We start from the raw sequence: 21,165 nt of genomic DNA on the forward strand, positions 1-21,165 counted from the left end.
ACCCCCCTCTCGGAGCGGCGGCTGGCTAGCTCCAGCGCCAGGATTGCGGCCGGCTCGGTCGGCAAAGGAGGGACGCCTGGTCCTGCTGCCAGCGCCGCCATCCTCATAGTCGTCCTCCTTCTCCTTCTGTGCGGGTGACCAGTCCTGGCTGAGGGGGTCCTCCAGTCGATTGCGTCGTTCCCCCTTTTTTCAAATTTCGGCCTGAACGAAGCAACAGTGGGGCCCAATGTGGTCCTGGGAGCCCGCCCTCGGGCCAGGCGCAGGAAGTCGGGAGCAAAAGAAGATGCCGGCAGAATGCGCTCGCCAACTCGTTTTGATTTGGTTTTCACCTACCCCCCCAATACCTCCAATATAAAGAAGTCTAAACTGACCCCTACATTCCCAATAAACTGACCCCTCCCGCCAGCCCCTCCAGAGAGGTGGATGGGCTGAGCCTCCTCCAGCCGCTGCTGGAGGCGGAGAAGAGTGGGGAATGATGCGCTCCAGCTGGGCAACTGCTTGAGCTTTGGAAACCGAACCTGGATAAACGAATCCTTTTCATTAAAGACAAATCTTCGGAGATAGTGGGGCTTATTCGTTTATTTCCTCACAAGCAGGGGTCAGGAAATGTCTGGGGGGAAAAGGCAGTTGGACACTGCTGAGGCTGAGGTCAGGTCACCTGTCCCTGAACCCTCTCAGACTTTGGGCTGAAAATGACCCAAAATGCTATGGACCCTGGTTAGGCACTGGTATCCCTTGCTGCCTCGGAGAACATGGTTTTCCCAGCGCATCTTTCTGCCCCACTGCTCAGCATTCATTGGGTGTGCAGTGGAGAAAGGAATATCCCATATCCCCCTTGCCCCAGTGCAGGTGAAAAAGGAACCCTTTCGCCCAGATTCACAGGACTTGGAACCCTGGATGGGACAACTGGCTACTCCAGCAGGGCTGGAGGCAGGGAGAGATGTCCAGGTTACAGGGATCAGGGGGGACAGGCTGATCCTCTAAAGTGAGGCTGCACGGGGCCATTTCAAGTCCCTTGCTCTGTTCCCTAACATGGACACCCTGACCTCAGCACCTAGTGTGGGCTGGTCAAACAGCCTCTCTAGACAGCACTTTGGATCCCAACACTGGCCTTAATTTGCACCCAGATTAACTCCTATCAATAACCGGAGCATGGCTGCTTCCACCCACACAGGTTTCAGAGGGCCTCCACCTGCAGAGTGCTGGCGAGCTCACTAGCCAGGGGGTCATGGGTCCTTTATGCTTTGAGATTGATGAGAGCACACACCCAGCACACTGCTGGGACAACCAACTGGCATTTCATCCTCATAGAGTGAGAGAAATTCCACCTTAAATTATTGACATTTAGTGAAAAGCAATGTTTTGGGCAGGATGATGTTAATGCCCTAATTTTTTTTTTTTTTTTTTTGAGGTCTCCCTCCAGCAAACAAAGCTTTTCTCCAGGTCATGGGAAGGAGGGGCTCAGCAATCTTATCTATGCCACCCCCATTCTGGGTTCTGGGGCTGCTGGCTGCAGCTGGTGGGACAAAGCCCGGCCTCGGACAGACATGTGAGGAAGTGTTTCCTGGGACCCAGACTGGTCAGCAGAGACTGGCTCTGCCATCCCTTTCTCCAGACACTCTGCCAGATTACCCCCTCCAAGACAGGCTGGGTAGTCTGGGTTTCAACCCTTCCCCCCTTTTGGGTGAAGAGCTCTGAAAGCCCTGGGCGGAGGCAGAGAGGTTGGACCAGATCATGGCTAAGGGGATGCAGGGTGCCATTGGTTTCTAAGGATAAAGCTCCAGGCAAGGCTAGTAAACAACCTAGTCTTTTATTTGCCCAAGGCCAGCTGTTGCAGGCACTGAGGCCCCAAGACTTCCAGAAGGCATGGAGGGAGGAGGGGTGAACCACCCTGCCTACCAGGTGCTGCCTGCCCCCATCCTGCTTCTTGCAGGAGGTGGGAAGGGAGATAAAGCCTACACTTGTGACCATTAGTATCAGTCCCGTTTTCAGACACTGTAATTATTCAGTTCTTGTTGAGGAGGAAACTGAGGCACGCCGACTCTCCCAGGCTTCTATTTGCCAGTCCAAGGTTAAGCCTACTTCCTCTTCTCCAGAATGAGCTGCAGGCAGCCTTTTGCTGGGGGAGGGTCTCAGGAGCCCATCTGGTGGCCTATGGAGGGGAGGCCAGCCAGGGTCAAGGGCTGGGGATGGGGGGAGCAGGAGGAGGGGTGTGGTTGGAAGAGCAGCTGCTGGGTGGGTGGGGGGAGGGGGTCAGCACTGAATAGGGGACCCCAGCTGGGGTTCCATAACGATATCAGTGGGGGACAGGCAGAGCCCTCTGCTGTCCAGATGGATAAACTGAGGCGGGGACTCTTCCAATGTTTGAGAAGGGAGGGGCCTCCTATCAGCTATTCAGGACCATTCATCTTCCTCACGAAGACACTGTGACCTGGAGCTGGAGTGTCTTGTCAGTGGTCACTCAGTGTTTAGATTGAGACATAGGAGTGGAAGGCAGCTGGGTCACCTGGCCCCAGAACCCCCTCTACTCTTGACAAACCAGAGGGGCACCCTCCCCCACTTCAGCTGCTGGGAGAGGGAGTGCTGGGCTCAGGCGCCTGCCTTCCCTGCTCACGTGCCTGTGAAAGGCTCATTTTAGCACCTGGCCTCTTTTCCCTGCCTGGAGGGAGCTCAGGGGACAGAGCAGGGAAGAAAGCAGCCAAGGGAGACGGGGAGATCTGGAAGCAGGGCCCAAAGGGCTATCTAACTGTTCTCTTCTCCCCACCCCAGGGGGGGCCAGGCACAGACAGGGATCCTTAGCCACCGTGCAGCGTGGATATGAAGAGGACGCTGTCCTGGTCCTGAAGCTGGTAGTCCAGCTCACCCTGGTCCAGAAGAGAAATGAGGAGACCATCAGGGCCATTTTCCCAGTTTCTCCCCAGGTGTCAGGAGCGCTGGGGCAGGGGTAGGAAGCGGGGGTGGAGGAGGTGCATCTGGCTGCTTTGGGAAGACAGAATCTACCATAAAACCAAGTACCCTGTACTTGAACTTGTAAATGTCCAGGATGGAGGACAGCTCACCCCTTTCCCCAGCTACCCTTTTCTTCTTTTCTCGGGGCTGGAGACTTGAGTAGCCCCAGTCTGGAGGCTAAAGCGGGACAGAGGATTCTTCAGTCACCCTATTTGGGCCTCACAAAAGGCCCAAGGCTTTCCTACTAAAGCAGTGAGGGGAGGGGCTGGGAGGGGGGTGTCCCCGAGGTACTGACCAGCAGTTCCCAGTCGGCATCGTTAATCAGCACCAGAATTCCTGGCCGCCTGTGGGAAAGATGATGGTGAGTAGCGGGGAGCAGAGGGCAGGGGGCAGCCGGTGGCAAGGGTAGAGAGGCTTAGACATTTGGGCTGCAGGAGAGTACAGTGGGAGCCTCTCCTGCTGAAGTTCCAGTTAAAAATCTCCCAGGAAGTAGAGGTGACAGTCTGAGTCTTTAAAGAAAACATGGTGAGCCCTGGCCGGTTTGGCTCAGCGGTTAGAGCATCGGCCTGCGGTTCTGAGAGACCCGGGTTCGGTTCCCGCTAAGGGCATGTACCTCGGTTGCAGTTTGTCCCTGGCCCTGGTTGGGTTGTGTGGGTGGCAACCACTCGATGTGTCCCTTTCACATCGATGTTTCTCTCTCTCTCTCTCTCTCCCTTCCACTCTATCTGAACAAAATATAAAAAAAAAATGTCCTTGGGTGAGGATAAAAAAAAAAAAGAAAACATGGTGAGATAGTCGTGGCTTTGGGGCCATATGGGAATTCTAATGCCACCTTACAGACCTCAGGCAGGTCCCTGTTTCTCTGAGTGTCATGGGGCAAATGACTGCAGTGCCTTCCCCAGAGGCCTGTGTGAGCATGAACTGGGATGACGAGTGAAGTACTTGCTTGCCCGAGCCTGTGGTGGTACCCACTGGTCGCAGCACGTTTTCCCAGGGGTCTATCTCAGCTCATCTGAACCAGGGGAGGCCAACAGTGACTCTGAGCACCTGAAAGCCCAAGGGCAGCCCGACCTGGTGTAAGGCAGGGTAGGCTGACATTTGAACAGGTACCTTAGCCTGGCTCCTGCTAGCAGTGGCCCAAGGAGCACTGCTATCCTTGGGGGTGGCCTCCATGACCGCTGGTCCATGACCTGAGCCAGGGGCTGGATGGCAGCCTTAACCCCCAGGACCTGCTGGTGACCTGTTTCAGGGCAGATGAATGAGTCCCACAAGTGACCTTGCCCACAGCTTTTACACCTTAGGTTGGTCTTGCTGTAGAAGTAAAATGACTTCTTGCCCCTGGAACCTGGCTCCTTGCCTAGGAGGCTGAGCTGGGCCTGGGGCAGGTACAGAAGCTTTGGGCTGATGATAGGGGTGTCTCTAGTGAGCACAAGTGTGTGTGTGTGTGTGTGTGTGCGCGCGCACGCGCACATGTGCACAGTCATTCCCTGGAATCCTAGACCTCTGCTGTCCAATATGGTATCTATTAGCTGTCTTTAAATTTAAATTACCAGGGGGTGGGTGGGGATTTAAATTACCATGGAATAAACTGAACATTTAGTTCCTCATTCACACTAGCCACATTTCCAGGGCTCGATAGGCTCGTGTGCCAGCAGCTCCCATACTGGACAGCACAGACATAGAACACTTCCATCATCGCAGCAAGTTCTAGATTGTCACAGAATGAAAGGGATCTCGGGCAGCATCTTTTCCTCAGTGCTTTTGAACAGAGAGTGTAGCTGAGGCCCAGAGAGGTGAAGAAACTTGTCTAAGGTTCCACAGCAAGTTCATGGCAACCAGAAGGAGGAACCCAAGTTTCTTGAGAAATTTACCAGTCTCCTGACCTGGGCATTTATAAAATTCCCAATGATCCAGTGTAGAAACAAGAAAAAGGAAAGCTTTTCCCGGAGATCAGGGGGTGATACGGGAGACAGGACATGGAGAAGGCTGTGGCTGAACATGAAGGGAGGGGCTTGCACCTCCTTCCCTCTGCCCACCCTCCTCCAGGAAGGGAAGAAAGGGACTCACACACTGTCTCCCTGGATGAACAGCTCTGGCCGCTCTTTTAGCAAGTTCTTCTTGATCCAGACAAGGAGGTTCCGGATGTCCCCTGGAGAGGAAGGCACAGAACAAACTACTGTTAAACCCAAATTAATCCTGATGCCCAGAGTCTTGCCTGCACCAGAAGGAAGTGAACATGAGCTCAGAGGACCGCTTTTAGGCCAGGCTGTCATGGCCCTGAACTTGTGGATTTCCAAGGTGTAGATGTGGGTTAGCAGAGGCCAGTGACCTGCCAGGAAGGTCTTCAGAGAAAGTGTTACCTAGCACTACTGAAGGCTTGAAGAGGAAACGGGGAGAAGGGGATGGGAGGGAGACAGACCCCCATCCCCAACCCCTGGAAACCGGTCTGGAATAGCCACAGACAGGCTGAGGGCCCTGAAGAGCCCCTCCACCTTTCTCTCTCTGGCCAGTCCCAGAGGGGGAGGATCCTGCTTTGCTCTAGGAGGGTCTGCATATATTTCCCTTTGTGAGGGAAGAAAAACAATTGCTGAGCTGATACCATCAGTTAATTTCCTCCGGCAGAGGGAAAGAAGGATCCTTCACCAGCCAGAGAGCTGACAAATCACTGCCCCACAACCCCCCTTCACAGAGCCCTCCCCACCCAGGGCTGTGGGCAGGTACCCTGAAGAGGCAAGAGGTTCAGGGTCGGAGGGCCTCTCCTGCTCCCCTGGACACTGATATCTGCTGCTCTGTGGTTGTGGGACAGCCACCTAGCTCTTTGCACATCATGTAGAGGTTCAGGGCCACCTGTTCCCAAGATCACCTCTCATTTCCTAGGAGCAGGGTCCCAGGCCACAGCACACTGAAACCTGGCTCTATAAACTCCTCAAACAGACCGCCTCCTGTGGCTGCAGGAGACCCTCCTCTGAGACAACTCCTGGACTGAAGACCCCAGGGAGACCACTAGTCTGAGAAGCCAGCAGGCGGCTTGGGGCTGGCCACCCCCGTCCTGAGTCAGTGTCTCAGGCTAAGCTGGAGAAAAGCCCAGGCAGTGCCTTGGTTTCTCTGCCCAGAGTTTGAGTCCTGGCATGTCGGTGAGGGAAAGGCTGCCTGGGCAAGGAAGCTCTTCCCGTCTTGGCCCAGAAGCGTGTCACACACACAGGACCAGCCTTGGGCAGGGTTGTAAGGCACTTTCAATGGCCTGAATAACACCTCCTGGAAGGCAGCAGGCTACACCCTGGATAGACGGGCTCACTCTGCTCCATACCAACTTCCCTGGATTGTGCTCCAGAAGAGCGATGGACAAAGTATCCACAGACAGAGTGTTCGTGGGCTGAGACTGCCCCCTTTCCATTTTAATTCCTACTTTTATTTATTTATTTATTTTTTTGACGTGCCCCTAGCAGGAACCGAACCCGGGACTCTGTGGCTCACAGGCCAACGCTCAAGCCCTGAGCCAAACTGTCCAGGGCTAATTCCTACTTTTAAACAAAGCAGGTCGGAGTCCCCGTGGTTCCTGGAGTGGGCAGGGGACAGAGACTGTTGCCTCCAACTAGCTGCTGTCCAGGAGAAGTCCTGGCTGTGCTCCTCCCCGAGGCTGGGTTTCAGAGGTTTCCCCTCGGTCTCCATCTCAGCACTGTCTAAGGGGCCGCCAGCCCATACATCTTGTGGCCGCTCGATAGAGCCGCCGGAGTCTGACACATCCATCAGCCAGCCCTGGCAGGCAGGGTTCTGCCTATGTGCGCAGAGGCACCAAGAGGGACTGGGTAGTGCCTGGCCTGGGGGCCACCAGCCCTGGCTGTCCTGTATAGAACCAGACCCAGTTGTGTAAAGGGAGGGGGGACTTCTATTTCACTTTGGATAGGCTGGGGGTGGGGTGGCTAGTGGTCATGTCGGGGTCATCAGAGTGATGGCACCATCATGGAGTCCCAGAGGGGTGGGCTGGGCGGTGAGTCTGCTGCGGGTGCTGGCTCATTTATCATGATGCTCCTCTTTGCTGAGGTCATTCCCTCCCTCCTCTGCACCCCCCAGGCCTGCCCACATTCTTGATAACCTGTTACCATGGTGAGGCCACCACATCACCATCCTTATTGTTCCCCCATGCCTGGATTTGGGGGTGGGGAGAGATGGGACTCATGGCAGGCTGCAAGGGCCACTAGGACTAGCCTCAAAACACACCCCCTGGGACATCCTGCTAGGCTTGCTGAGGCCCAGACAATATGCAAATGGCCTCCAAGCCAGATGGTCGGCTTCCAAAGGCACCCAGGGGAGGAGGAAGGGTTAAGCAGAGTCAGGGGCTGGTGGCTTGAGAATGGCTCTGGGGAATCTCACTCACTTCCCCGTGTCCTCCTGCCTTTCCACTGCTACAGAGGGTGGCTTTCCTCTTGGGATCCCATGAATCATTCGCAAGATAAATATTTACCGAGCAACTACTATGTGCCAGGTGACAGGGATATGATGGTGAGCAAGAAAGACAGAGCCTACCCTCATGGAGCTGACAGGCCCAAAGAGAAGCCAGACATTACTTACTGAATCAGTTGTGATAAATGCTACCTCCTTTGTGTACAATTGGGAAAAGCTTTTCTCAGAATGTTAACATCAAAGCAGAGGCCAGAAGGATGAGTAGGGTAGGATGAGGGAGCATTCCAAGCAGAAGGAAGAACATGGGAAGACCTGAGGCAGAAGGGAATTGGCAGGTTCAAGGTAACAGAACAGAGAAGGCAAGATAGGCATGAGCAGTAGCCAGGGGCCAGATCCTACAAGGCACATGTGGGCCTTGAGAAGGGGCCTGTCCTGAAAGAGACCTCACTGTGCCCCCCGCAGGGGTATTCATCAAATCTAGGCTCTAAGAGGGCGAGCGCGCAGAGCCTACACTGCCAGGGGCTGTGCTGAATGTTTCTCAGCCTTGACATACGTATCAAGACCCAGTTCAAATATACAGCGTCCCCAGCACTTGAGTGTGCTCTGAGAACCCCGCACCGGCCACAGCATACAGCACAGAGCCTCACACACAGCCCTCAACTCCACTTCCTAGCTATATGACCTTGGGTAAGGAATTCCAGAGCCTCGGCTCCCTTCTTTGCAAAATAGGGATGGTAAGAACGTCTCATAGGGCTATGTGAGGATCAAATAAGATGATTCATGTAAAGCTCCTGGCGCTGTGCCTGGCATATATGCTATAATTCTTCTATGATTCAAAATAACCTGTACCTTTTGCCCTCTCTTGATGTCCTGAGCTTCCACACTCTCTGCCCAGGGGCCTAGCACCCTGGGGATATGCTCAGACCGCTTTGGAGAGTGGGGTACAGTCAACCATTAATCAGACAGTGCTGGGACTGGCTGGGTTTTTTTTGTAGGATTCACTACCTTTCTTTTTTTAAAAAATCCTTACCCAAGGATATGTTTTTATTGATTTTGAGAGAGGAAGAGAGAGAGAAGAGACAGAGACAGAGAGAGAGACAGACATAAATGTGAGAGAGAAACATCAATCAGTCGCCTCCAGGACGGGCCCTGACCGGTGATTGAACCTACAACCTGTGTTATGTACCTTGACCAAGAATCAAACCTGCAACTTTTGGTGTTCAGGATGACACTGCAACCCACTGAACCACCTGGCCAGGGCGGATTCGCTACTTTTCCATCAGAAGTCGGAGAGAGATTGAGAGAGTGGTGATGGGGCCCAGACACTGGCTCTCTCTCCATTTTAGATGTTCAGGCTCCTACGATGCTGCCAGGACAATCCAGCTGGAAGGAACCATCCCGAGGCCGTGGGTGCTAGAGGCCAGACTGCCCCTGGGCACACAGACCCACAGGAGGGAGAGGAGCACCCTAATACAAGGTTTCCAGTGCTGGAAGCCTTGGGAGCTGCTTGCTGCTCTGGCAGAATGGTTAAGGGTTTGGTTTCTGCAGCCAGGAACTGTGTGCTCAAAGGCCTTGGATCAGAAGTCACTTCATCTCCCTAAGTCTCAAGGTCATCCTCTGACAAATAGGATAATAATCCAACTACCAAAACGCTGCTGTGAGGATTCAGGTATGCTAGCAGCAGGCCTGACACAGCATCAAACATACAGGACAAAGGTACATTTATCCAGCGACTTAGGAGTCCTTACCTCTGGGGTGCCAGAACCTCCTAAAAGCTGCTGGCAACAGGGCACCATGCATGCCCCTTATAGAGCATCTATAAAAGCTTCCACCAGAATCCCTCACTCCAGTGGACTTGTCCTTGCCTGGGAACACCGGCTACCCACTGTGGCAGGGCCCTCCAACAGCGTCAATCCTAGCTTCTCAGGCTGAAAGCGAACAACCTGAAGGTCTTACCCAATATTGAATCCTGGCTGCAACAGACCCTCATCCAGCCTCTCTTTGAACGCTCCAGGGAGAGCTTTTTTCCCAACCAGATATCTATCTTCCTGTCATTCCCACCGAGCCTGGTTGGCCCATGGAGACTACACTAACAAATGTGTCCCCTCTTCCCCAAGCCTGCCCTGCAGATTTGGGAGATGGATCCCAGATCCCCTGAGTCTTCTCTTCCATAGGTTAAACCACTCCTGTCCCCACCAAGTCTACTAGGCTTCAAGACAAGGCTCTTCTGGGAGGCTACCCCAGGCTTTAGCTGTAAAGGGAGAAGAAAGAGCTGGGATGGGGGGAATAAAAGAGAAGAGAGGGTAGAGGGAACATCAGAGGGTCCATTTACAAGTGAATGGGGGTAAGAATGGAGCAGTTTGTGGGCTAAACTGGCCTCAGAAGGAGGTTTACAGATGTGCGAAGGGACGCTCCTCATTGTTTAATTAAGCAGAAAGTGGATCTTTTCAAAAGCAATTTTGCACAGGGACTGGGAGGGGTGGGAGGGAGAGAGGATGGCGGGAGGGGATCAGCAAACAGGCCCCAGAGCAAAGAAAGGAACAGCTGGCCCCAGAGAGGTTGTGAAATGCATAATAAGCAGTTTAAAGTATCAGGGAGCTCCCTCCAACTCCTGCCCTCCCCTGTCAGCTACCCTTTAACACAATGGCAGGCCAAAGGCAGAGAGAGGGGCATGGAAAGGTGAGGCATACACACTTCCTCCTGGAGAACAGGGCAGATAAGACCCATGCTGAGGCAGTCTGTCCAGCAACGTTTGGGGTTTGCTCCAGGCTACTGACCAACCACGCATGGGCTACAAGCCTTGAGTTGAAGGGATCCTTGAAGCTTAAAAGCCAGCCCCCAGCAGCCACAATGCTCAAAGCTGGCGGGTGCCTACCAATCCCAGCCAATCAAGGAGATGACCTGTTCCACGGAAAAGGCTATTAAGATGTTCCCCCTACAAGAACAACTTCTCCCTGGATCAGCACGCCCTGCTTCCCGGAACTATACTTGATCTGAAAACAGCATTTCCAAACTGTAGCTGTCAAATAGACAACCAAATCAATGAAGATGAAATCCAGCCCAACTTCCCATTTTACAGATGAGAAAACAGAGGCTCAGAGAAATTACTAACCTGCTATTGTGCAATGCCAGGACTCCTCTCTTACAGTCTTACCCTCTTTGGCCTTGCCCATCCTCTTCCCCAAATTGGCCGGGTTGGAAGCTGTCCCCTGGCCCAAGACCCAGGGCCCTGGAGTTCCCTTGTTTGTAACACTTGTCACAATCCATAATCTTATGGTTGCTATTTTCTCTGCTGGAGTCTCCTGGACCTACTTGGCCAAGTGGCAGCCCCTGGGCTGGGAAGGCTGCCAGACGACAGATCTGGGCACAGGCTTGGGGGAAGAGTAAGACTCTCCCAATGGCAACTGTTGGGCTGCTGTGTGCCAGGGTAAGGCCTGGCAGCTGCCAACCAGCTCTGTGGCTGCGATGTGACTCAAGCCTCTGGGCACAGCAGGGCAAAATTGTGAACCAGAGGTAGAGTCACAGCCAAGGGCCCAAAGACTGGGCAAAGGGGCCATTTCAGCTTTCCAGCCAAGGGCCCAAAGACTGGGCAAAGGGGCCATTTCAGCTTTCCAGCCAAGGGCCCAAAGACTGGGCAAAGGGGCCATTTCAGCTTTCCTCCCCTGCTTCTTTTTCTTTCATCCCAGAGAGGGGAGGCTAGGCCCCCACCACCCTGGAAGCAGCAGATGGATGATGAGGGACAAAAACCTGGTTAGGCCACTCTCCTTACTTGAGTACCTCTGGACAAGTCACTCCCTTCTTCTCTTTCTTTCTCTCTCAGTTTGGTTTGCTTAATGAAAAATAATACCTACTGGGGTCATTATGACAATCAAAATAAGTAACTGCTGAAAGCATCAATACAAATGAATGAAAGTGTACAAACTTGAAAGCACAATGCAGGTATGCGATGTTATGTGATTCAGGGGGGCTTCTTAGGATAAATGATGACAGGTTAGTGGTACCATGCAACAACCTGAAGACCCTGAAATCTAGTTCTGAATCCCAGCTCTGCCATTTAAATAACTGGATGACTTGGAGTAAGACCCTTGACACCTGAGTTTAGGTTTTCACTTTTTAAAATGGAATAACGATAGCTACCACCTAGGAATCTGACACTTATTTGCACAACCAATTGGAGCTTTGCCTACTGTACCAAGCTCAGCCTGTGCCCCTTAGGACACTGGACTTCTTTCAGTTCCTTGACCACCCTGAGGCCTTTCACCAGGAGGTCTTCACAAGTGCTATCTCTTTGCTTGGAGCAGGCCCCAGGCACCTCTGCTGTTCCACCAATTTATTGGGCTGGCTCCTTTCATCCTCCAGGACATAGCCTCCAGGTCACCTCTTCATTTTATTTATTTTTTTATCCTCACCTAAGAACATTTTTGCATTCATCTTCAGATAGAGCGGGAGGGAGAGATGGAGGAAAAGAAACAGTGATTTGAGAGAGACACATCGAGCAGTTGCCACCCACATGAGCCCAACCAAGACCAGTGACAAATTGCAACCGAAATATGTGCTCTTAGCGGGATCTGAACCCGGGACACTCCGGTCCGCAGGCGGATGCTCTAACCGCTGAGCAAACCCGGCCAGGGCCAGGGCCAGGTCACTTTCTTTTTTTTTTTGTAATCCTCACCCGAGGACATTTTTCCATTTTTTTGTTCAGATAGAGTGGGAGGGAGGGAGAGAGAGAAATATCAATGTGAAAGGGACACATCAAGTGGTTGCCACCCGCACGAGTTGGGGACAAACTGCAACCGAGGTACGTGCCCTTAGCAGGGACCGAACCTGGGTCTCTCTGGACCACAGGCCAACGCTCTAACCGCTGAGCGTCGACCCATGCACCAAAAGGTCGCCATTTTGATTCCTGGTCAGAGCACATGCCCAAGTTGTGCTGGGCCAAATTCCCAGTGGGGGGCAGGCAGGAGGCGGCCAATTCATGTTCTCTCTCATTAATGTTTCTATCTCTCTCTAAAATCAATAAAGAAAAAATAAAACAAAAATAAATAAATAAAGAGGCCTTCCCTGCCCAGCCAGTGTGGCTCAGTGGACTGAGCATCGTCCCATGGACTGAGAGGTTCCAGTTCTATTCCTGATCAGGGCACATGCCTGCGTTGTGGGCTCAATCCCATGAGGGGTGTGCAGGAGGCAGCCAATCAATGTTTCTCTCTCACATCGATGTTTTTCTCTCTGTCCCTTCTTTGCCTTAAAAAAAAAATCAATAAAAACATATTTTTTTTAAAAAAAAGGAACCTACACTGACCACCTGTCGTCTAATTCAAAGCACCCTTTGTTCTCATCCCAGTGTCAACCACATGTACAGTTATACATGTATGTGTTCACATATTTACTGCCTGGCTCCACTCCCACCTCACTGCAAGCTCCATTAAGGCAAGAAGGCACTAAAAACAAAACATGCCAACTACAGGAAAGAATAAAGTACTGACTCCCATATCTGGCATTTGGTGAACATTCAGCCAATGACTGAACGAAAAAGGTTTGAATTATTAAACTTGCAGGGGGAAATAAATCATAATTTGTGATATTTAAATCACCTCCCAGCCAGGTCTTTTTTTTTTTTTTTTATCATCCTTACCCGAGGACATTTTTCCATTTTTTGTTCAGGTAGAGTGGGAGGGAGAGAGAGGAAGAGAGAGAGAGAGAGAGAAACATCGATGTGAAAGGGACACATCGAGTGGTCGCCACCCGCACAACCAACCAGGGCCGGGGACAAACTGCAACAGAGGTACGTGCCCTTAGCGGGAACCGAACCCGGGTCTCTCTGGACCGCAGGCCGACGCTCTAACCGCTGAGCCAAACTGGCCAGGGCCCAGCCAGGTCTTTAAGGCTGAATCTTTGAGGCTTCCTCTGAGGGTTCTTGTCCCCTTCCAAGGCTGCATGGTCATCTGTCAAACTAAGAAATAGTCATCCTTATCACCCCGGTTCTCCCCCCACTGAGGACACACACAATCCCACAATCCTGACATTTAACCCGTCTCATGCCCGCCACCAGCTGAAGGGGGACAGTGCCCTGTTCCTTGGTGAGTGTCCCCTACCCTCTGAATGTGGCACACTGACCTACCCTGTGCCACTGCTCTCTGACCCGAAGGAGGATTGGAGACAGCCTTGGCAACCAGTGAATTTGGACAATAACTGTTTGATTCCTGGCAGATGCGTGTCCAGTTCCAAAAGAATTCTGTCAAACATCAATGACCATTTTCTCCTGCTCATCTCCAGGAGCCTCATTCTCCTGCCTCCTCATGACTGATTTCCTCTTCTCCCCGAAGCATCTCAGCCCTAGGTGAGAGGGGCTCCCGAGGGTCCCGAGCCTTCTTCTCTGGCTAGGATCCACGGCAAGGAATGTAGTGCACACCCACAGGGGTGATACTGCCCCTGCCTCCAGGCTACACTGATATTTACCCAGCTGGACCTCTTCAAACCCCCCAGTTTGAAGGCAGGGACTGGCTCTCATTCATGGCTGTCTCCCCAGTGCCTGGTACATGGTTTCTACACAGGAAGTGCTCAGTGTGTTTGTTAAAAAAGATAAACAGCACTGGCCAGTTTGGCTCAGCAGTTAGTGTGTCGGCATGTAGATGGAAGGGTCTTGGGTTCAATTCTGGTCAAGGCATGTACCTGGGTTGCAGTTCTGATCCAGCTGGGGTTGTATGGGAGGCAGCAAATCGATGTGTCTCTCTCGCATTGATGTGTCTCTGTCAAGTCCATGTCTCTCTCTCTCACCTTCCCACCCTGTCCTTTCCACTCTATCTAAAAATGGAAAAATATCCTTGAGTGAGGATTAACCAAAAAATGAACAAGTATTTGAATGGACAAATTTAAAAGCCCATGTCTCGCCCGGCCAGTGGTTGAGCATTGACCCATGCCCCAAGAGGTTGCCGGTTTGATTCCCGGTCAGGGCACAAGCTCAGGTTAAGGGTTCAATCCCCAGTGGGGGGTATGCGGGAGGCAGCCAATCGATGTTCTCTCTCATCAACGTTTCTTTTCTTTTTTTTATCCTCACCTGAGGGCATTTTTGCATTCATCTTCAGATAGAGCTGGAGGAAGGGAGAGAGGAAGAGAGAGAGAAACATTGATGTGAGAGAGACACATTGACTGGCTGCCACCCACACGAACCCAACCGAGGCCAGGGACAAACTGCAACTGAGGTAGGTGCCCTTAGTGGGAATCAAACCCGGGTCTCTCTGGACCACGGGCTGACGCTCTAACTGCAGAGCCAAAACGGCCAGGGCTCATCAATGTTTCTTTATCTCTCCCCCTCACCCTTTCTCCCTCTCTAAAATCAATAAAGAAAAAAATAAAAAATAAAAGCCCACCGTCTCTTAGTCAACCTCCCACCTCCAACCTCCATTTTGACTAAATATTTTCTTCTCATCTAAATCCTCTTACCATAACATGAGCCCAGGGCATTGTTCCATTCTCGGTGAAGATTACCACCTTCATGAGAACATTTCTCTGCTGCCATTTGAAAATAATAGAAATAGCCCTGGCTGGTTTTGCACAGTGGTTAGAGCATCGGCCCAAGGACAAAGAGTTGCAGGTTCAATTCCGGTCAAGGCACATACCTTGGTTGCAGTTTGGTCCCTGGCCCTGATTGGGGTCGTGCAGGAGGCAATCAGTCAATGTGTCTCTCTCACATCTATGTTTCTCTCTCTCCTACCTCCTCCCACTCTATCTGAAGATAAAAAAGTATCCTTGAGTGAGGATTAAAAAAGAGAAAGAAAGAAAGAAATACTCCTTTAGCCTTGGCCCAGTAGCTCAGTTGGTTAGTGTTGTCTCAATATGCCAAGTTGCAGGTTGGATTCCTGGTCAGGGCACGTACAAGAAGCGACCAATGAATGCATAAATAAGTGAAACAACAAATGGATGTTTCTCTCTCTCTCTAAAATCAATAAATAAAAATATTTTTAAATTTCAAAATAATTAATGGAGATGCTCCTTTTAGCAACCCTAAGAGATAGGGATGATCATGCCCATTTCACAGATAAGAACACTAAAACTAAGAGAGGTGAGGTCATTGGCCTAAGGTTCTAAGGGGATTCACACTTAAGTCTGTCTAAATACAGAATTTGCATTCATAGAGACTAAGGTATGCCATCACCCTCCTGCAAAGTTGAAGGTTTCAGAGAGGATAAAGGAAGGGTACTCTGGTGATCTCTCTTCCTCCCTCCCTCTTGATCCATTCCCACTTGAACGAGGTTGAGTGAACCCTGTAGACTCCTGCCCAGTGTACCCCAGAGAGGGGCTCAGACAGCCCATACTCACAGGGCTCCTCTTGTCCAGGCAAGGTGACCTGATGTTTCTTTACACCGTCGAACAGGAGCTCCGCACCACCTCTGCAGAGGGCCAGAGAAAGAGAGCCAGGTAAGCTCCTGTAAAGACCACGCTGAGACTGAAAATGAAGAGGGGGATGGCATGAGAAGCCCAAGAGATGCAGAGATCCAAGGTTCAAGAACACCTCGAGTACCAGTGACTGACTCTCAAATATAACTTCCTGATGTGGTAAAGAAGGATAAAAATCACTTTTACCAATAATCAAGTATCCAAATGTGCAGACTCTTGTTTTTACTCTGCTTTCTAAAGAGGCAGCTTAGCAGGTTCAGGTTTGGTGCTATTGTCCTCAAGATAGAGGCCAGCATCCACCTCTGCCTGACACCCCGACCTTGGGCATGTGACCCCATGTTCTCAAGCCTTAGTCTTTCCATCAATAAAAATGTTGAGAAGCCACCATGAGTCATGCTCAAGATTCTGTATGTGTTGAGCGGTTTTCTCTGGCCAGGTAAGAGTTTGAAATGTCCCCACTGTGCCAACCACTGCTGGCCTGGTGGGCAGACCACAGTGCTAGAGGGTAAGAGATTCTACCAGGCTAAGCAATTTACAAGACCATTCTTCATCTCATTTCATAGTCAGGGCATCCCAGGGAAGGAGAGAGGCAGGCAGACATTATTAACTCTATCCGATGGAGAAGCAGAGGCCTGAAGAAGTTAAGTGACTTGTCTAAGTTCACAGAGGCAGTGGTTGAACTAGGCTTTGAATTCTAACTGGTTTGTGCTTAGCCCAGCAGTCTTGAAAGAGAAAAAAAAACAAGATTTCCCAAAGGTCAGAAAGCCCCTTGAGGGCCGAGTTTGGTTCAATTTTGGACAAGGGAAGGTTGGTTCAGCAGAGATGTTTGGAGACAAGTCTAGAAGCTGAGACTTAGGATGTGGACACCAGGGCTCTCTCAGTGCCCCACATTGCTTCTCCCTCTGGGTCTCCTGATTCCATCTCAGACTTCCCATAGATCTTAACTGATAAGGCCTTAACGAACTTTTGACGGATGCGAGGCTTCCCACCCCACCACCCTTTCCCAATTTCAGAGAACAGAGATGTCCTGAGACGTTCTACTGGGAGGCAAAGGCAAGGCAAGCATTGTCATGGGGGAAACATGGGGCGACTGTCATCCAAACAAGGTCATGCTTTGTTGATGCAGAAATGTGGAGGGGGAGAGGAGGCCCATCTGTGGCCGCGCGCAGGGCCATTTCAGCTGCAAGCCTGCACAGAGCCTCCATTTATCCCCTTCCAAGAGTCTCCTTCTCTCTTGGGTGGGGGTTGGCACATGCAGCAGCTGGGGTGGGGGAGGGTCACAGGCAAGGGGCTCAGAAGTTGGGGGTCAGAGAAAAGGGGTGGGAGCTAGAGGCACTGGGTCCCAGGCAAACAATCAAGAATGGCCAAACCTGGTGGTGCCAGGCTCAGAGGCTGAGGTTGTTTTTCCCTTTACAAATGGATGAAGGGAGAACCACAGAGTGACCTGGCTCAGAGAGTGACCTGTCACCATTGGGTTCACTAGCTCACCAAGTGAGGGGTTTCTGCTGTCAGCACATCTAGAGGGAAATAACATGTATGCCCAGTCTCTGGAGTGATGCAGAGAGGCAAGCAAGGGTCCTGTTTTGGCTCCAGAAGAGAACCAAAGCCGGACTCTTTTATGTCTGACAGAGACTGCTCTTCAAAGTCAACTGAGGAATTACAACTTAAGACACCTCATCTTCCCTCCATTCCCCAATTCTTGGTGGGAATGTTTCTCGGTACCAGTAACTAGTATAGACATTCCTAAAATTGCCTGCACTTTTTCTAGTTTACCATCTTCTTATCTTACATTTTAAAAATTTTATTTACTTGCCCTCTACCTGTTGGAATTCAAGTTCTGCCTAAAACAGGGCCTGACACAAAGTAGGCACCCAAGTTGCCATGAGTAAAAATGCCCATTTTTCCTACTTCTTCTCTAACTTCAGTGGCATCCCATCCCTTTGCCAATAGCTCCTAGCCTCAGGAAGGAGAAAAAGAGAACAGGAGAAGGGATTCTCACATCTGCACCGCAGGAACAAAGCACATCTGTACTACATACTTTGAATCCTGTGTGACCTGAGAAAATGCTCTGCTAGGGACAGTTCAGAAGGCAAGACAAAGGATGGCAGAACTGATCACTGATAAGAGTGAGAAAGGTATGAATGGTCTTCTGGGGAGTCCATCAGAGCTGGTGGGGCTGGGAGGACCTCTGCTCAGGGGGAAGAGCCCAAGTCCTCACCCAGAATCAAGGATCAGGGTGGCACTCAGGGATGAAAGGGAGAGAATAATGGGCAAGGCAGCTTCTTTGCAAATCTGCTCAGGATCAGAATGAAGGGTGAAGGGAGTCTGCTAACAGATGTGGGAAATGAAAGAAAGGCCAGGAACAAAAACATGCATTGAGAAGAGAACAAAGAGAGAAAGGATCTGAGTTTGGTATGCATCTTGGGCATTCTTGCTTTCCTGAGAAGCTGTGATTCTCATGGGACATTGTGGTGGTGGATGGAGGTGTTAGGAGGTGGGTAAAAAGGTAAAGAAATGCTCTCCTGCCTTGCTGGGACTCACTGTTGCTCCTGGGGGTAAGAGAAACTGAGACTAGAGATGGTCAGGCCAGAAAAGGGGTAATTAAACTGGTCTGTAAGCTCTGAAGGGCAAAGACCATATCTTCCTCACATGAATTCCCTACTGCTGGCAGACAGAAGACATTTCTGATGATCAAATACAATGTCTGACTCAGTAAGATTTGAAGGTTAAGTTGGCGGTAGATAAACTTAACAGTGGCAGTCTGCAGTTTTTCCATTTTCAGTTCTGCTGAGGCCTGTCAAAGCAGCAGGGGTGCTTCAGACTCTCTAGGCTATAGGGAGTCTGGGCCAAGGGTCAGTGTAGCAAAACAGTCAGGAGTCCAAATCAGTATGATTCTAATTGGATCCATGGGGCCAGGCAGTATCATCAATTAAAATGCACTTAACATTCATGAGACTATCTCCTTCTAAGGAACAGAAACGCTGAACACTGGAGAACATGGAGAGTGTTCTATTTATCTTTGTATTCTCAGTGTCTGGCTCACTGCCTGGCACATGGTAGGCACTCAATAAATGACTAGTGAATGAACTACCCAATGAAGGGAAAGCATGAAAGAAACTGAGGGCATCCAATGTCAGAAAAGGCATTTAGGGACAGATTTTAGATTCCCATTCCTGACTTTCCCTTTTACATAAGCCTTGGCTTATCTTCACACACACGGACTCAGCTTCCACGTGGCTCTTGAAATTAAACCACCCATCTCTTAGGGTCTCAGTTTCTTTTCCTTCTAAACTCTGCCGTTTCTCTCAGCTCTGAAATCATATGCAAGGGATAGGAAATAGTGGCTTGAGGAGACATCTTTCCTGATCTGTGCTTCTTCAGGTATTGGTATGTGTGCTCCAATTCCTGCACTTGTCATCTGTACAGACTGTACTGTCAGGGTTAGTCTCCTCCATTGTGCTATTTAATCTCCACATCTCCACCTGACTGCAGAAGGCACTCAGCAAATTTACTCGATGTTCTAAAAGGGTCTCGCTCAGGTCTGTTTAATACCCCCAAATCTTGTGAAAGAGAAGAAAGGAGTCTCGTGTTGACCACACATCCCACAAGAGACAAGGCTTCAGCAACCGTGTAAGTGGACTTGCTTGCTGCCAAAGGAAAGAATGCAGGGGTGAAGGATAGTCCTTCTCGGTTCTAGGAGAGCAGGTGACAGACACAGGGGCCTGGTCCAAAACGGGACTGACAAAAAAAGGTAGGGAGATCGCCTGCTAACCATCATGCCTTTGAGTCCTGCAGGGCACAGGGCATCAAGGAGTGCAGGGAGCGCACCTCCACACCCGAGTGTGCGCCTCTATTCCCGGACTTACGGCCTCGTCGCCAAAGGAGACCAACCCTCTCAGACCCTCCGAGGCGGATGGCGTAACTCAAAGAAGGCGCCCGGGACCTCGGAGATTCGGTCATGACAGGCCCTAAGGTAGAGGGAGAGGAATTCCGGGCCCGAAGACTTCAATCCATCCCCACGGCGCCCCCAACTCTGTGACTCACCCGAACTCCACCTCCACTGACAAGGGCGCTGCCATGTTGAGGAAGCTGAAGTCGCAGGAAACTCCCTTCAACTTCCGGCGCTCGCGTCCCACTTCCGGTCGCCGAGGCCGGAAGAGGCGGTCCCCAGAGGGCTGTCCTCCTCAGCTATTGGACAAAGGCGCGGAGAGGGTGGAGGAGAGAAGTCCCGGGCGCCGCGGGGGTCTTTTGAGTTGGTCTCTGTGTTTTAGGGACCAGGCTCAGAGCGCCAGGGCGGGCAACGAGCTGCAAGAGCCACCGCGAGGCGGGGCGCGGCATCTTTGCGCAGTGACTGTGAGTCACGTTACTGTTTATCTCGGATTCGTTACAGATCTCCCCAGTCCGCACACCGGTTGGGCGAGCCCCTGCACCCTTCTGAGTCAATGACCCCAAATCTTTATTTCCAGCCCAGAAATCTCTCTCCTGAGCTATCGACTCGCTAACCAACCACCTCCTTCGCTGTCGAGTTGGATTTAACTCATCCTACAGATAGGTATTGCACGTCCTCTGTGGGCCAGGCGTCTTGGTGGGTACCGTGGTGAACGGGATGGACAAGGTTCCTGCCTTAGGGCATTCTCAGTCTAGTGGGGGAAACTGACTCTGATCAAATAAACATACCAGCCTTACTAATAAATATAAAAGCTCAAACGGAAAGAAGTGACCCAAAGTTGTTGGAGCTTAAAAAGAAACCGGGCTCGCCCCGCCGGTGTGACTCAGCGGTGAGTCAGCCTGGTCGCGGATTCCCCTCCGGTCCTACCCGGTTCAATTCCCGCCCCTGATACTCTTTCCAAGAGAAAACGGGATGGACTGGACTTGAGCTGAGCTCAAAAGCCTGAATAGAATTAACTAGGTCAGTGTCAGGGGAGGGAAACCCCTGGGAGCATTTCAGCGTGGAGAACAGGTGTAAAGGCTGTGGGTGGGAGAACATGCTCCATCACCAAGACCTGGAGGTGCAAATTGGGGAAGAGAGGACGTGGTAAAAGATGAGGCTAGAAAGGTGGGCAGGGAACAAAGCATTCCTTGTGAGCCAGGTAAGAATTCCAATCTCTATTCTAAGAGCAATGGGAGGCCTTTGAAAGGTTTTAAGAGGGGGTGACATTATTAAAAGTATGTTGTAAAGTACCTTTCCTGGCTGCAGTGTGGAGAGTGGGTTGGAGGGGAACAAGGAAGGAGATAGGGAGCCTGTTACAAAAGCCCTGGGCACAAATAGAGTGAAGTGGATGTCTCAGGGTATCTACACCACAACACTTCCAAAATTGTACTCACATTGGTAGAGTAGGGTGGCATAGCCTGCTGGTTAAGGGCAGAATGATGTAATGGTTAAAAGGTTGACGTTCAACTGCCAGCTTTATATTCAGGTCC

At 51.2% G+C, this 21,165-nt stretch overlaps 1 protein-coding gene across 3 annotated transcripts; it reads right to left on the bottom strand.

Annotated features, from left to right (window-relative positions):
• Positions 1–1,503: 1,503 nt before the first annotated feature.
• Positions 1,504–19,838, bottom strand: URM1 (ubiquitin related modifier 1). 3 transcript variants are annotated; one of them, XM_036261560.1, is made up of 6 exons: positions 19,789–19,838; positions 15,667–15,737; positions 5,017–5,098; positions 3,245–3,293; positions 2,804–2,864; positions 2,027–2,152 (listed from the first exon to the last, which is right to left on the bottom strand). In XM_036261560.1, the coding sequence occupies exons 1-6, from the start codon at positions 19,821–19,823 to the stop codon at positions 2,133–2,135; spliced, it is 318 nt and encodes a 105-aa protein (XP_036117453.1). In that variant the 5' UTR covers positions 19,824–19,838; the 3' UTR covers positions 2,027–2,132. The 3 variants fall into 3 exon arrangements, with proteins under 3 accessions (XP_036117452.1, XP_036117453.1, XP_036117454.1); XM_036261559.1 differs by lacking the exon at positions 2,804–2,864 and having other exon boundaries at positions 1,504–2,152; XM_036261561.1 differs by lacking the exon at positions 2,027–2,152 and having other exon boundaries at positions 2,237–2,864.
• Positions 19,839–21,165: the final 1,327 nt, after the last annotated feature.

Source organism: Molossus molossus, unplaced genomic scaffold (assembly GCF_014108415.1).
Source record: "Molossus molossus isolate mMolMol1 unplaced genomic scaffold, mMolMol1.p scaffold_m16_p_14, whole genome shotgun sequence".
Classification (NCBI taxonomy): domain Eukaryota; kingdom Metazoa; phylum Chordata; class Mammalia; order Chiroptera; family Molossidae; genus Molossus; species Molossus molossus.